The following is a 14,250-nucleotide window of genomic DNA, read 5'->3' as shown; positions in this document are numbered from 1 at the left end:
TATTTATATGAAAATATTTCAAAACTGATAAAAGCTTCAATCATGAGTATCTTTTTTTTTAATATATTTCATCCTTCAATTTAAAAGGGGCAGTTAGTTTTTTTGTCTCCTGTGCCACTGTATATCTGTATCTACAGATACAGATTTACAATAACTTCTTGCACTTAATTAGTCAGACATGAAGAGTGTGCCAGTTAACTACTTGGATCTACTTGGATCATACAAACGTGAGGGTTAGTAGCTGATTACCCTCAACTTTTTTAGATACAGACTAAAGCCTGAGGGATTTTATTGACAATAAGGGCTAGTATCAATGGCTATGTACTGTACAAGAAATTAATTATTTAAAACCTCTCATTTGTTGTATTCTACGTCGGCTCCCCGTATTTAGGGTCTTTTGATGAGGAAAAGGCTAATTGGAGGGGTTGCTGTGGTAGTGTTTAATACTCGCCCCAGTTTTATACCGAAACCTTTTATATAGGTGAGCAAGTCAGAGGCTTCTGACATGTCCAATTTAGCAGTTCTCTGGTATTATAGCAATATTTTACTAGAAATAGTGCTAAAGAAGACACATTTCACTGGGCGACACGGCTTCCTCGCCCAGAAATAGATTTTTTCTACGTCAAAATCCCTTTTATAATACTCCATGTAACGGCTAATTTAAAATTGTGCAAAAATTATGTCAAAGTGACAAAATAATTTCTGAGATGTGTCGCTGATACTTTTTAGTGCGATAAGAAAGAAATTCGTGCTTGCGTGCTTGCGTGCCTGCGTAACGATTGTAAACAAAACAACGCCTTGATCCGTGAGCTCCCAGCATCCCCCAAGGCGTGTGATTCCAAAGTTTTCGCCTAGTAGGCCTATAACTATTTTTCCGCGAATTTTTAAAAAATACTTTTTTATATCGACATACCATACGTCCCATCGGCACCCAACAGACAATTTATATCGGCGTTTAATACGTCCAATCGGCGTTACAGGGTTAAGAAAAAAGCCAAGGTTATGTATTTCTAGAAATAATCAGATATACACATAGCTGTTGATGAAATTTTAGAATTGTCATGTTTACCTTCAGAATTTTTGTTATCTTAAAGGCAGAGATGATGATGTACATTTCCCCTATTGTAATTATACATTACACATAACATTGTTTTTCTAATATAAAGAATTTACTCATCAGTCCTATGCACTACCCTCCTGACTTAGTCTAACCTTGTTGCTTTGTTTTATGTAATAGAAATTAGTTGTAAGTGGAAACAATAAGAGAAGTTAGTTGTAAGTGGAAAGGACAAGAGAACAGTTCTAGTTTAGAGATTTATCTCAGATTTATTTTCTGTAATTACTTTAGCTCTTTTTTTTTCCCCCTATGTATACTGTTAGCACTGACCCATAATTTAAACTTAGAACATAAATGGGAAGATTGACAGCTTTGCCCTTAAACTTTATAATCTGATATGATTGATTGAGGTGAAATTTATTGTTTAGTATTGGGTTGAATTTCATATATCTAGGTACTGTATAAGCCTTCAGATAAAAGTGCTTTGGAAACATTGCAGTGTTTGTAATATATTTCATCCTTCAATTTAAAAGGGACAGTTAGTTTTTTTGTCTCCTGTGCCACTGTATATCTGTATCTACAGATACAGATTTACAATAACTTCTTGCACTTAATTAGTCAGACAACATGAAGAGTGTGTCAGTTAACTACTTCGATCTAGGGATTCATACAAACGTGAGGGTTAGTAGCTGATTACCCTCAATTATTTTAGATACAGACTAAAGCCTGAGGGATTTCATTGACAATAAGGGCTAGTATCAATGGCTATGTACTGTACAAGAAATTAATTATTTAAAACCTCTCATTTTTCATACGCGAACAAACCTTCATTCATAACAATAGGATAATTTCTTGCGCCTAGCTGGATCCGGTTAAAAAAAAAAACAGATGAAAGCAAGGAATCTTGTGATATCTGGCAACGCATGCATAGATCCGGTGAAGGATGGTCGAAGACCATTCACCTATAATGATGCATCAGTCTTTCTTTTGACCGCCTGGGCGAGAGTTGTGTTAACCTTTCTTGGCCTTTTCCCGGTTCAATGCCCGTTTCGCTTATGTTTAGTGTTTGTGTGTGTGTGTGTTTGGCTGATATTTTGGCTTCTTCTGCTCCTTCTTGGCGTCAGCGTATGTGCCCTGGAGTTACAGGTTTTCCGTGTTCTCGTTTTCTTGCTTCAGCAGTGACCGACCCTCACATAATGTGCAGTAGGTGTCGTTCTAATTTTAATACTATTACGAGTCCTTGCACGGAATGCCGGGCATGGCCTAAGGAGCAGTGGAGGTCGTTTTATGGCAAGAGAGAACATCGGAAGGTTTCGACTCTTCTACTTGGGAAGGTTTTTTGCCTCTTCCCAATGTTTTGTCTCCTGCAGTAGTCAACCCCCATGGTACCATTGTCCCTGCGTCTCTTTCCTTTTCTTCCATTGATTCGTCGATGGAAGTATCGGGAGGCCACCAGGCTAATGTTTGTAATGTAGCCCCTTCTTCCTCGGGAGTTTATTTGATTCCCGGGAAGGATGAGGCTTTTTCATCAATCTCTTCTCTTCCAGAGTTAGAGGCGTCCAAAATGGAAGACGCTCGGGCTAGGGGGTCCCCCGTCCTTGGAGGGGTTGCTAGCGCATTTTGTGGAGGCTCACACCCCCCTCCCCGATCTGGCCAGGCCATCCCCCCTCCTCCTGGCCTCGTCTTCGTGGGTAGCAGAAGTTGGCCATCTTGTATTGCTCTGCCAGTGTCTGCTGCCACTTCAAGTCAGAGTGACGCTGTGGCATCAGCCCTGTTGATGACGTCATGGGATCCGTCTTTGTGTATTCCTCCGCCAGTGGCGTCTGATTCCCCCTCACACCAAGGGGAAGCCGTGACGTCACAACCACTTGTGACGTCACTCCCATCGATGACATCTCTCCCAGTCTTGCCCTCTGATCACCTTTCTCAGCCGTGACGTCATCACTGCCGCCCAGTTTGCTACATCTCCCTTCCTTGTCATCAGAGCCTTCTCTGGCACATCAGTCTGTGGTCATATGCCAGGCAGTGCTTCAGAGGTTGAACTCTGTATTGGATGTGAAGTTGGCTGCCTTTTCAGTTGGGAGGACTGGTAGGAATCGTATTGCTTCATTCCCGCCCCGCCTCCTGAGAAGAGTGCACATAAGAAACCAGTGCTGTATTCCTCTCTCTCTTCCCCGTATCAAACTTTGGAAGGCTAAGGACTTTGCCCTTCCTTCACCTTCGAGGGAGGAAAAAACGCTGGGGTTTCAGGCTGTTGGCTGCTAACCCTTCTGTTAATTTTGGTGGGGAAGGTGGCTTAGAGGAGCCTACACATCCTTCTCGTCGTCGGTCTCCGTTGCCGGAGCAGGAGGAGGGAGACACGCAAGAGTTTCTGTCTTCCTTTTCAGAAGTTGTTGATCTCATTCGTGGGTTTAACAATTTGGAAAGTAGGACTCAGGCTCGGTCATCTTATACTCCTTCTTGCTTGGAAGCCTTGGTGGGAGCTACTCAGGACCCCAAATCAGCTTCCTTTGTCGGGCCACGTTCAGTCAGTCTTGCAGAAGGTTAACGTCTCTAGGGGCTCTACCAAACTACTACCCCCGCCTCATCATTGACATAGGAAGTACTATGCTATGAAGCTCTGCTTTTTTGTTGTACGCCATCTTAACCCAGACGTCATTTGCCTGAAGCCGGGATTGACTTTGGAGCAGGTGAGTTCGGTGGCTCCGTCCTTGTCTCCGCAAGATGCCTCAGCATTGGAATCTATGGCGGCCTCCATGTTGCAGATGGTTTCTTGGCTAGACCTCTGGTCTGTGGTTATTGCCAAGATAGCTTCCGACAGGTCCCCGGAAGGGTTGGTGAGTGCCTCCTCGCTTGCCAGTCTGTTGCAGTCCGGGGGACAAGGCGTTTTCATATTTGGCTCACCTGAGTTCTAATTTATGGGCTAATCTTCTGATTAGAAGGGACGCGGCTTTGTTTAGGATGGAGAGATCGCTCGACACAGAGTCCTTGCTGGCATTGAGAAACGGAGATCTGTTGGAGTCCCAATTTTTGTTTCCTCGGACAGAGCTCAAGAATGCGATAGACCGGTGCCGGGCTGGCACAAAGGACAGACTGGTGCACCAGTCCGTGTCTAAGTTGGAGTCTCGTCCTCGGAGATGTCCGGCTCCTCCTCCTCCCTGTCCAGCAGCAGTCAAGGAGATCGTTACCTAGTGGCCGTCGAGGACCTCAAGTTTGGCAGGGCCTGCCCGTTCGACACAGCCAGTCAGAAGATCAACGCCCCTTTCGCTCTCGCTCCTTTAAGCCAAGAAGGGCCCAAGGGCCAGAGGTAGGTTAGGCGCCTCTCCCTCTCCTGTGCCATGGCTGGCCATTGGGCCAAGTAGCAGAGTTATGGGGCAGAGAAGTGGGTGGTAGATGTCCTTCGGGTGGGATACCTACTGCCATTCGACTTCTCTCCTCCTCTGTCGGACAAGCCACAGCTCAGGAAGGCATATCCTCCAGATTCTCTGAAGTTCTTGGCTCTTCGGGAGGAAGTACAGAAAATGCTGGACAAGGATGCGATAGAGGAAGTAGTGCGTCCGTCCCCAGGGTTTTACTGTCACATCTTGGTGCCCAAGGTGTCGGGAGGATGGAGGCCTGTGATCGACTTATCCATCTTGAATCACTTCATCAGGAAGATACAGTTCAAGATGGAGACCCAGCGCTCGGTGTTGGCAGCCGTGAGGGAAGGCGATTTCATGCTGTCGATAGACTTAAGGGACACATACTTCCAAATCCTTGTTCATCCCACGTCCAGGAAGTTCCTTCGCTTCTCTCTTGCGGACAAGGTCTTCGAGTTCAAAGCCTTGTGCTTCAGGCTGACGACAGCCCCTCAAGTGTTCACAAGGGTCTTCTCTCTCATGTCAAGTTGGGGCCATGCTCAGGGGATCCGTTTGCTTAGGTACTCGACGAATGGTTAATCTTGGCAGTTTCCAGGGAAAAGCTGTTGCAGAACAGGGATAGTCTACTTCGGTTCTGTCTGGAACTGGGCGTCTTAGTCAACCAGGAAAAATCGAACTCGTACCCACTCAAAGGATTCTCTACCTAGGCATGGTCATCGATACGACAGTGGCAAAAGTTTTCCCGTCGGATCAGTGGCAGGTACTTCTGGGAGTGTTGTCTTCCCTGGAGAAGCTGGTCCCTCAAGAGCGTCTTCATCTTAGGTCTCTGCAATGGAGACTGGGAGAATTCTGGTCTCCAGCAGGGGACTCTCCCCTGTTAATGGTTCCTCTGTCTCTGGAAGTGAGAGAAGCCCTTCGTTGGTGGTTGGACGACCAGAATCTGTTGAAGAGTGTCCCTCTGAGTTCTCTTCCACCGGACTTCCTTCTGTTCTCGGACACCTCCTTCGCAGGTTGGGGCGCTCATTTAGGTGCCTATTTTGCTTCAGGCGTTAGGAGTTGGAGGACAAGCAGCAACATGTCAACATCTTGGAGTTGAAGGCGCCTGTCCTGGGTCTGAAGGAGTTTCGGGGGAAGGTAGAAATTCATTCTGTCGTTATCATGTCGGACAACACAACAGTGGTAGCCTATGTGAACAAACAGGGAGGCCTGGTTTCACGTCAACTTCACGCCTTGACCGTCGAGCTTCACCAGTGGGCAGTCAGCAATTCGGTAGAGTTCTCAGACAAACTCAGTCGCCGGGATCAGATCCTAGGCACAGAGTGGTCCCTTCATCAAGTGGTAGCAGACAAGCTTTTCCAGATTTGGGGGAGACCCATGCTGGACCTTTTTGCGACACGCTTCAACAGGAAGCTGGTGATGTTCTGTTTAGTGGTTCCAGATCCTTTAGCATTGGCAGAGGACGCATTCCAACATCCCTGGGACAACCTGGAGGTGTATGACTTCCCTCCGTTTTGTTTGATCCGTCAGGTTCTGAACAGGCTGATGAGTTCACAGGGTCTCAGGATGACTTTGGTAGCCCCTCTGTGGCCTCAGGCGGATGGTTCCCAGATCTGCTGTCATTGTTGTCAGAGGTTCCAAGGGAGATTCTCTTTTGGCGACATCTCCTGTGTCAGCCCCATGCGGAAAGGTTCCACCAGTCAGTAGAATCCCTGTCTCTTCACGGTTGGAGGCTATCAAGTATCTCCTCTGAGCAAGAGGCTTTCCTCAGAGAACAGCTGGGCACATGTCCAGCAGTCTTAGAAAGTCGACCTCCGCGGTTTACCAAGGCAAATGGGCGATCTACTGTGATGGGTGTCGTAAGCGGGGTTTTTCTCTACTCGTGACCTCTATTCAGCGAATAGCAGACTTTTTAACCTTCCTCAGAGACGAGAAATGTTTGTCCGTTTCTGCCATTAGAGGCTACAGGGTGGCCCTGAGTTTGGTGTTATGCCTTAAGGGTATCAACATCTCCTCTTCCTGGGAACTTTCCCTGCTAGTTAAGGGGTTGAGCAATCGAGTTCTCCTAGAGAGCTCAAGCCTTCAAAGTGGGATGTTTCTGGTTCTTAAGAGCTTCAACTAGGAGTCCATATGAGCCCTTGCGTCACTCATTTGACAGGAACCTGACGCTCAAGACAGTTTTCCTTCTGGCTTTGGCATCTTCCAAGAGGGTAGGAGAGCTCCACAGTCTGAGCTGTGAGGTGAAGCACACCAGGGGTTGGGGGTCAATGTCCTTCGAATTTGTCCCGGAATTCGTGGCCAAGACCCAAAATCCCTCTGTACATGATGACAGGTTCACTTCGTTTTCCATTCCATCACTGACTGACTTTGTGGGTGGTGATGCTCAAGAGCTTTTGTTGTGCCCTGTCCAGGCCCTGCGTTGATATCTTAAAAGGACTCGGCACAGACTTTGTTAGCACAGGCCGTACAAAGAAAGAGGTGTCTAAGAATACTATCTCTTTTTGGATACGGGAAGCTATCAGACAGGCATACTTGACTCTTGATGATTCTACCACCTTGTCTGTGCAGGCTAGAGCACATGACGTTAGAGGTATTGGTCCCTCTCTGGCTTTCAAAAAGAACTTGGCTGTACATAGAGTGTTGAGCTCTGGTATTTGGTTACGCCAGTCCACATTCACCTCCTTCTATCTTAAGGATGTTGCCCACAGATCTGCGGACATGCTTTCCTTGGGTCCTGTGGTGGCTGCCCAACAGGTTGTGTAACTTAAGGTTGCCCTTAAGCAGCCGGGCACCTTTGTAGTCTTACCTAAGATGATTGTGTGGATGAGAGAATGTGTGAGTTGGCTGGTCTCCTTCTTTCTCTTGTACCTTTCCTTCTTCCTTCGGGCGGTTTAAGGAATAGACACGTCATTCACTGGACTGGTTGGATACAGGTGAGTAAGGTAGTCATACTGATAGTGTGGTCATGCAATATACAAATATCTTACTCGCAATTTGGTAGCATATGCTCCACTCCTTGGCAAGGAGGGGTTGGTAGCAATACAAACCCTGGTGTCTTGGTTTGTTATTGGACAGTCAAAGTTTCTCCTTGGTTCCCTATACTGTACAATGGTTATCCCATATATCATTGTACATCACTCAGGGTCTGAGTCATTAGATATCAATTTATGTAGCTTCTCAACAGGCTTCAGTCCCTCTCCAAAAACCATTCCTTTTGAGAGCTGGACTGGTGGGTAGGCCTCCAGCCAGTCTAGGATGTTTTATACCTCCCTCCAAGTATGAGTCTATCCTATCGTTAAGACCGAAGGTTTGTTCGCGTATGAACAAATGACAAATTTTCTAAGACAATTTGTATTTTTCATAGCTACAAACCTGAGGTCTTAACATTATACTGCCTGCCTCTAGCTGCCCCTCTGTTTGTTAAGACATCCTGAGTTGGGAAAGACTGATGTGTGATCATAGGTGAATGGTATTCGACCACCCTTCACCCGATCTACGCATGCATTGCCAGATATCACAAGATTCCTTGCTTTCATCTGTTTTGTTTTTTTAACCAGATCCGGCTAGGCACAAGAAATTATCCTATTGTTAAGACCTCAAGTTTGTAGCTATGAAAAATACAAATTGTCTTAGAAAATTTGTCATTTTGCAGTTGTCAGTGATGGTGCCATTTCAATGCAATAAAGCATTTTCCCTTTAATACCTTTCAGTCATGCACTTTACAAAGCTTTGGAATTTCCCTCTGAGTATATTCCAATAAATTACTTCTTCAGTGAATGTCCAATCTAAGAGAATGTGTGATTACAGTGCAATATTTATTTTCATGATTAATGGAAGCATGGAAACGAGCAGGCAGTGAGTATAATGGTTAATAAAAATTAAATGCAGGGCTATGTGAGTCAGAAAGAAGCAGGCCAAGAAAGCAATAGTTGTGCCTCATATTTGTAGATGCTCTGGCTTAATGATGGTACAGGATATTGGTTTTATAGGCAATAATATCTCTTTTGACAAAAACCTTCTAATATAAATTCAGTTACTTTTCCCAAGTAGGCTCTTGTACCTGATTTCATGCCTAAATCTATATTTCTTATATGAAGGTTGAATTTATATAAGGTATGTTTTACAGGAGTGTGGAGTTGAAGATATTGTTTCTTGTGCATCAATATTATACGTGTCAAATGGATCCTGGCGAGGATACAGTGATGGAAGGTGTGCCTGTGTCCATGTAACTGAATTAAGTGTTGTGTCAGTTTCTCCTCGTCATTCACACTTGGTGGAAGCTTTTGAACACTTGAAGAAAAAAATTGAGGTAAGATGTTATCAGACTGTATTCACCCATTTCCCTATATACATATTCTTGAGGAAAAGTTTATCAAACTGTATTTCCCCATATGTTCTTGTGGAAAAGTTATGCATGTATAATTACAGACTCCCCTTCAACTAGGGACCACCTTGGTGTGGTGAGGGAGCTTCGAACCTATGGAATTTTATTTCCTAGGTTTGAACCCAAGTCCCTTACGTATGTTATTATATATTTAGGATTAATATTTGTGAATTTTTCCATGTATGTCAAAATTTACAAAATCTGATTATTAGGTAGGACAATATATCATGATTGAAGTGGATTTAAATCTGAAACTAATTAGTGGGAACTGTGGTAGAACCATCATCTACCTGACAATGTTCTGACCATTTTCTTTTCAGGCAGAACTATTCTGTGGAGCTGATCCATGGGTTCCAGGGGGTCTAGTTTTAGGACTAGGACTAGCATTCTGTCTGGTTTGCCGATTATGTGGTTAGGATGGGGATGACTGTATTATTGTAATACCTTCAGTCCTAGCAAGTGGGTTTTGCTTACGCTTGGGCTATACTAATTTTATGCCATCCCCTTTTGGGGTAGGGTAGGGATGCTTTCATTTGGGAGTTGGTTCCCACTTGTGTCATCAGTGGAAGATTGTACTTCATAAAAAACCAATGATATCTTTTCAAGATTTACTGAATTTTTTTCAATCTAGATAGAAAGTGCACCTAAAGATTTTACCCCTAGGCCCAATGATGGAAAAGTTCTGCCACAGTTGTTAACAATTGAAATATCACTCCTGAATCTCCTTAGTACGGCTTCAAACAATGTAAATATTACAGAGGAACACCCTGTTCCAAGTGAAATATCAAATCCAGAACACCTATTAGGGTGCACAGAAATTCAAAAAGAAACAAATTAAAAACTAATTGGCAGACTCGAATATCATAACAGTGGAACCATACATTAATAAACAATAATTCTGAGAATCATGATGTTCCTAAATCGGTTTTCTAAATATTTATATTTTATTTTTAGTGATTAATTCCTGAAATAAGCCTGAGAAGAGCCTTTATTAGGGTCAGAGGTCTGGATAAACTAATTTTTTACTATATAATAATAATAATAATAATAATACCAATGATTCTACAAATAATACTGAATAAACAGTCTTATTTCAGTCTTCTTTGAGATTAAAATATTTAGTTTAAAAAAAGGATCTTAACCCTCTTACTCAGAAGGTATATAATAAAAATTGTCAACTGTATGCCGAGGGGGTCTCGGATGGTAGCGCGTGACGCTCGGAAAAAAAAAATATTTTTTTTCAAAAAATTACAGCACGCTTAGTTTTCAAGATTAAGAGTCATTTTTGCTTTTTTTGGTGTTGCCTGAAGTTTAGTATGCAACCATCAGAAATGAAAAAAAATATCATTATCATATATAAATAATGCGATATATGATAGCGCGAAAACAAAATTTCATATATAATTGTATTCAAATCGCGCTTTGAGCAAAACGGTTAAAGCTAACGAGTTATTTTTTTCTTGTTGTATTGTACACTAAATTGCAATCATTTTGGTATATAACACATTGTAAAACGATCAAAGCAACACAGAGAAAATATTATCACAAAATGATGCATGAATTCGTAACGCGGACGTAAGTTTTTTTTTTTTTTTTTCAAAAATTCACCATAAATCAAAATATTGTTCTAGAGACTTCCAATTTGTTTAAAAATGAAAATAAATGATTGAATATTACTATACTGTAAGAGTTTTAGCTTACAATTGCAGTTTTCGACCTTTTCGGACAAGTTAATTAACAGTTGACCGAATGTCTAATTTTTTTATATATTTTTTTTATATGCAAATATTTCGAAAATGAAAAAAGCTACAGCCTTCAATTATTTTCTGTTGTATTCTACATAAAATTGCGCACATTTTCATATATAAATCTCTATGAAATGCCTAATATGAAACGGAGCAAATATTACAAGAATGCGACGTACGCATTTCAGAGATTTGCGGCGGAGAATCCGCGCACGGAGGGAAGGAAAGTTTTTTTTTAAATTCACCATAAATCTAAATATTGTGCTAGAGACTTCGAATTTGTTTCAAAATGAAGATAAATGACTGAATATTACTAGACTGTAAGAGTTTTAGCTTACAATTGCGTTTTTCGACTATTTCAGTGGAGTCAAAGTTGACCAAACGTGATTTTTTTTCTATTTATCGTGATTTATATGCAAATATTTTGAAAATGAGAAAAGCTACAACCTTCAATCATTTTTTGTTGTATTCTACATGAAATTGCGTAAATTTTCATATTGCAATACACCCCCTGAACACCTGAATAAGCCCTGGTCACTTACCAGCCCGAACCCTCATTTATTAAAAATTTACCAAATCTTTGGTTAAAATAAACGATCAATGTTGCCAATCTCCTGGCAAACACCCTCGTTACCTAGTTACCAGCCCACCGCTGGTAGCCCTGCCTCACGGGCCGGTCACACCTGCCCTCTCACGTCAATCACTTTTCGTTTGCGGTGGAGTACAGATGTATCCATAGCGAACTCCTTTTTGGTCTTGCCCGGCCTTCATTTGCACCTTTGATTTGATTGATTTTGGTGACGAATTACGCATCCCTTTGGATTACAGTTGGATTGCTCTTAATACCTTGTCATTAGACAATGATTCTGCAAAGGAAGAAACAACACAGGCTACGACAACGACTACTGCATTCTCGGCCACAACATCACAGAAAACGACGAGCGGAAGTTCAACAACGTATCGTCTTTGCCAACAATGCAAGAAAAGGATGAGTACCCTAAGACACGATAATCATTCCTTATGCCTAAATTGTAGGCCTGTTCAATGTAATGTCAAGACCAGATGTATGGAATGTCAGGAGTGGTCTTTGGACCGGATGTTAGGGTATCTCAAACATAGGAAAGGTCTCGTATTAAGTAGTAAGAGTAGGCAGGGAGAAGAAACTAACGTAGACCAAGATCAAAGACTTAGAGACAGCGCTCTTTAAGAGGGACTCGAGAGTATGCGACATCGAGTATGACGTCTCTGTTTACCGATATTATGTCAGATTAAGTGAGGATAGATCGAGCAATAGGGGTACTGAAATTACTAATCGTTCTTTTCAGCTCCCCTGCCTGTTCCAGAGACAGCCATAAAACGGTGCTGGGGGTATGGGGATCCGCAAGCCCACAGGGCAGGATCCGCCAGTCCCCCCTGACGCGGAGCAGGCAGTGTTGGCAGCAGATTCACCCCTTCCCTCGATGTGTAAGTTCTCAGGATGATGAAAAAAATTAGGTCAGATACAGACTAGTAGGGATAATAGGCTACATAGTGTTTAGGAAGAGAAGTGCAGGTTCTTCGTCTTTAAGGTTACTTTCCTCTACTTATACGATACGATAATTGTTAATATCAACTAATTCTCTGTTTCAATACATATTGACTTACGATATTCAGTATAGAGGGAAATCGAATAAAATTAACTATGGCTAGCCTAGTGTTCACGATGATATATTAATGTTGTTTAATCGGGCTTATTCAGGTGTTCAGGGGGTGTATTGCAATATGAAGTTTTTATTGTAAAACTAATATTGTAATACCTACCTGAACACCTGAATGATTCCCACCCTCCTCCCCTCTCATACCGAGTTATTATTGAGTTATGATTGACGTGAGAGGGCAGGTGTGACCGGCCCATGAGGCAGGGCTACCAGCGGTGGGCTGGTAACTAGGTAACGAGGGTGTTTCCCAGGAGATTGGCAACACTGATCGTTTATTTTAACCAAAGATTTGGTAAATTTTTAATAAATGAGGGTTCGGGCTGGTAAGTGACCAGGGCTTATTCAGGTGTTCAGGTAGGTATTACAATATTAGTTTTACAATAAAAACTTCATATATAAAACTTTATGTAATGGCTAATTTAAAATGGTGCAAACATTACGACAATTGCACGAAAAAATTTCTGATTTTTTTTCGTAAGATTTACCGCGCAGACGTAAGGAATTTTTTTTTTTTTTTTCTTCTTTTTCTTCTTTTTCTTCTTCTTCTTCTTCTTCATAAATTCACCATAAATCAAAATATTGTGCTAGAGACTTCAATTTGTTGCAAAATGAAGGTAAATGATTGAATATTACTAGAATCTAAGAGTTTTAGCTTACAATTGCGTTTTTCGACCATTTCGGTAGAGTCAAAGTTGACCGAAGGTTGAAATTTTGGCACTTATCGTTATTTATGTGTAAATATTTCAAAACTGATAAAAGCTACAACCATGGATTGTTTTTTGTTGTATTCTACATGAAATTGCGGACATTTCCATATATAAAACTTTATGTAACGGCTAATTTAAAATGGTGCAAACATTACGACAATCGCACAGAAAAAATTTATTGGAAGAGTTACCGCGCAGACGTAAGGAAAAAGTTTTTTTTCATAAATTCACCATAAATTGAAATATTGTGCTAGAGACGTCCAATTTGTTGCAAAACGAAGGTAAATGATTGAATATTACTAGAATATAAGAGTTTTAGCTTACAATTGCGTTTTTCAACCATTTCGGTAGTCAAAGTTGACCGAAGGTTGAAATTTTGGCACTTATCGTTTTTTATATGAAAATATTTCAAAACTGTTAAAAGCTACATTCATGAGTATTTTTTGTTGTATTCTACATGAAATTGCACACATTTTCATATATAATACTCCATGTAATGGCTAATTCAAAATGGTGCAAAAATTATGTCAAAATGACAAAATAATTTCTGAGAAGTGTCACTGATACTTTTTAGTGCGATAAGAAAGAAATTCGCGCTTGCGCGTCTGCGTAACGATTGTAAACAAAACAATGCCTTGATCTGTGAGCTCCCAGCATCCCCCAAGGCGCGTGATTCAAAAGTTTTCGCCTAGTAAGCCTATAAGTATTTTTCCGCGAATTTAAAAAAAAAACTTTTTTATGACTTTTATCGACGTTTAATACGTGCAATCGGCATCCGACAGACAATTTATGTCGATGTTTAATACGTCCAATCGGCGTTAGTGGGTTAATAAAACAGCAAAAGAGCAATATTTCTGGACTCGAAAACGAGAAAATAAAAAATATTTAGATTCTGAAGGTTCAGTTATCCCCATAAACCATTTTCTCTGTTAATGAAATTTACATATAATCAAATTAATAGAACTGTGCTTTCTCTTGATTTACATATTACCTAAAATTTGCATTCATGGAGAGCGCTGACGTTATAAGGCCCCATGCTCTGAAGTAAATGATTGAAGTTTATTTCATTCTAATTTTTACCACTGATTCTACAAATAATACTGAATAAACACAAGTCTTATTTCAGTCTTCTTTGAGATTGAAGCATTTAGTTTTGAAAAAAAAGGAACTTGTCAGACAACTGAAAAACTGTAATATTTCTGGACTCAAAAACAAGAAAATCACAAATATTTAGATTCTGAAGGTTCAGTTATCCCTATAAGCCATTTTCTTTATTACGCTAACACTAGAGAAAATAAAATATA

The 14,250-nt window shown here is 41.3% G+C and overlaps 2 protein-coding genes across 2 annotated transcripts in view; one reads left to right on the top strand and one right to left on the bottom strand.

Moving 5' to 3' along the window:
* Positions 1 to 9,635, top strand: part of LOC135212395 (breast cancer type 2 susceptibility protein homolog) — a 100,249-nt gene extending 90,614 nt beyond the window's left edge. The window contains exons 7-8 of the mRNA XM_064245765.1: positions 8,540 to 8,722; positions 9,429 to 9,635. Coding sequence (XP_064101835.1) covers positions 8,540 to 8,722; positions 9,429 to 9,635 — 390 coding nt within the window. The remainder of the gene's footprint in view (positions 1 to 8,539; positions 8,723 to 9,428) is intronic.
* Positions 1 to 14,250, bottom strand: part of LOC135212621 (breast cancer type 2 susceptibility protein-like) — a 256,947-nt gene that overhangs the window by 125,240 nt on the left and 117,457 nt on the right. The window lies entirely within an intron of this gene.

This window comes from Macrobrachium nipponense, chromosome 41 (assembly GCF_015104395.2).
Source record: "Macrobrachium nipponense isolate FS-2020 chromosome 41, ASM1510439v2, whole genome shotgun sequence".
Taxonomy (NCBI): Eukaryota; Metazoa; Arthropoda; class Malacostraca; order Decapoda; family Palaemonidae; genus Macrobrachium; species Macrobrachium nipponense.
Note: the sequence above shows the minus strand (reverse complement) of the source record. Positions and strands in the feature narration are given on the sequence as shown.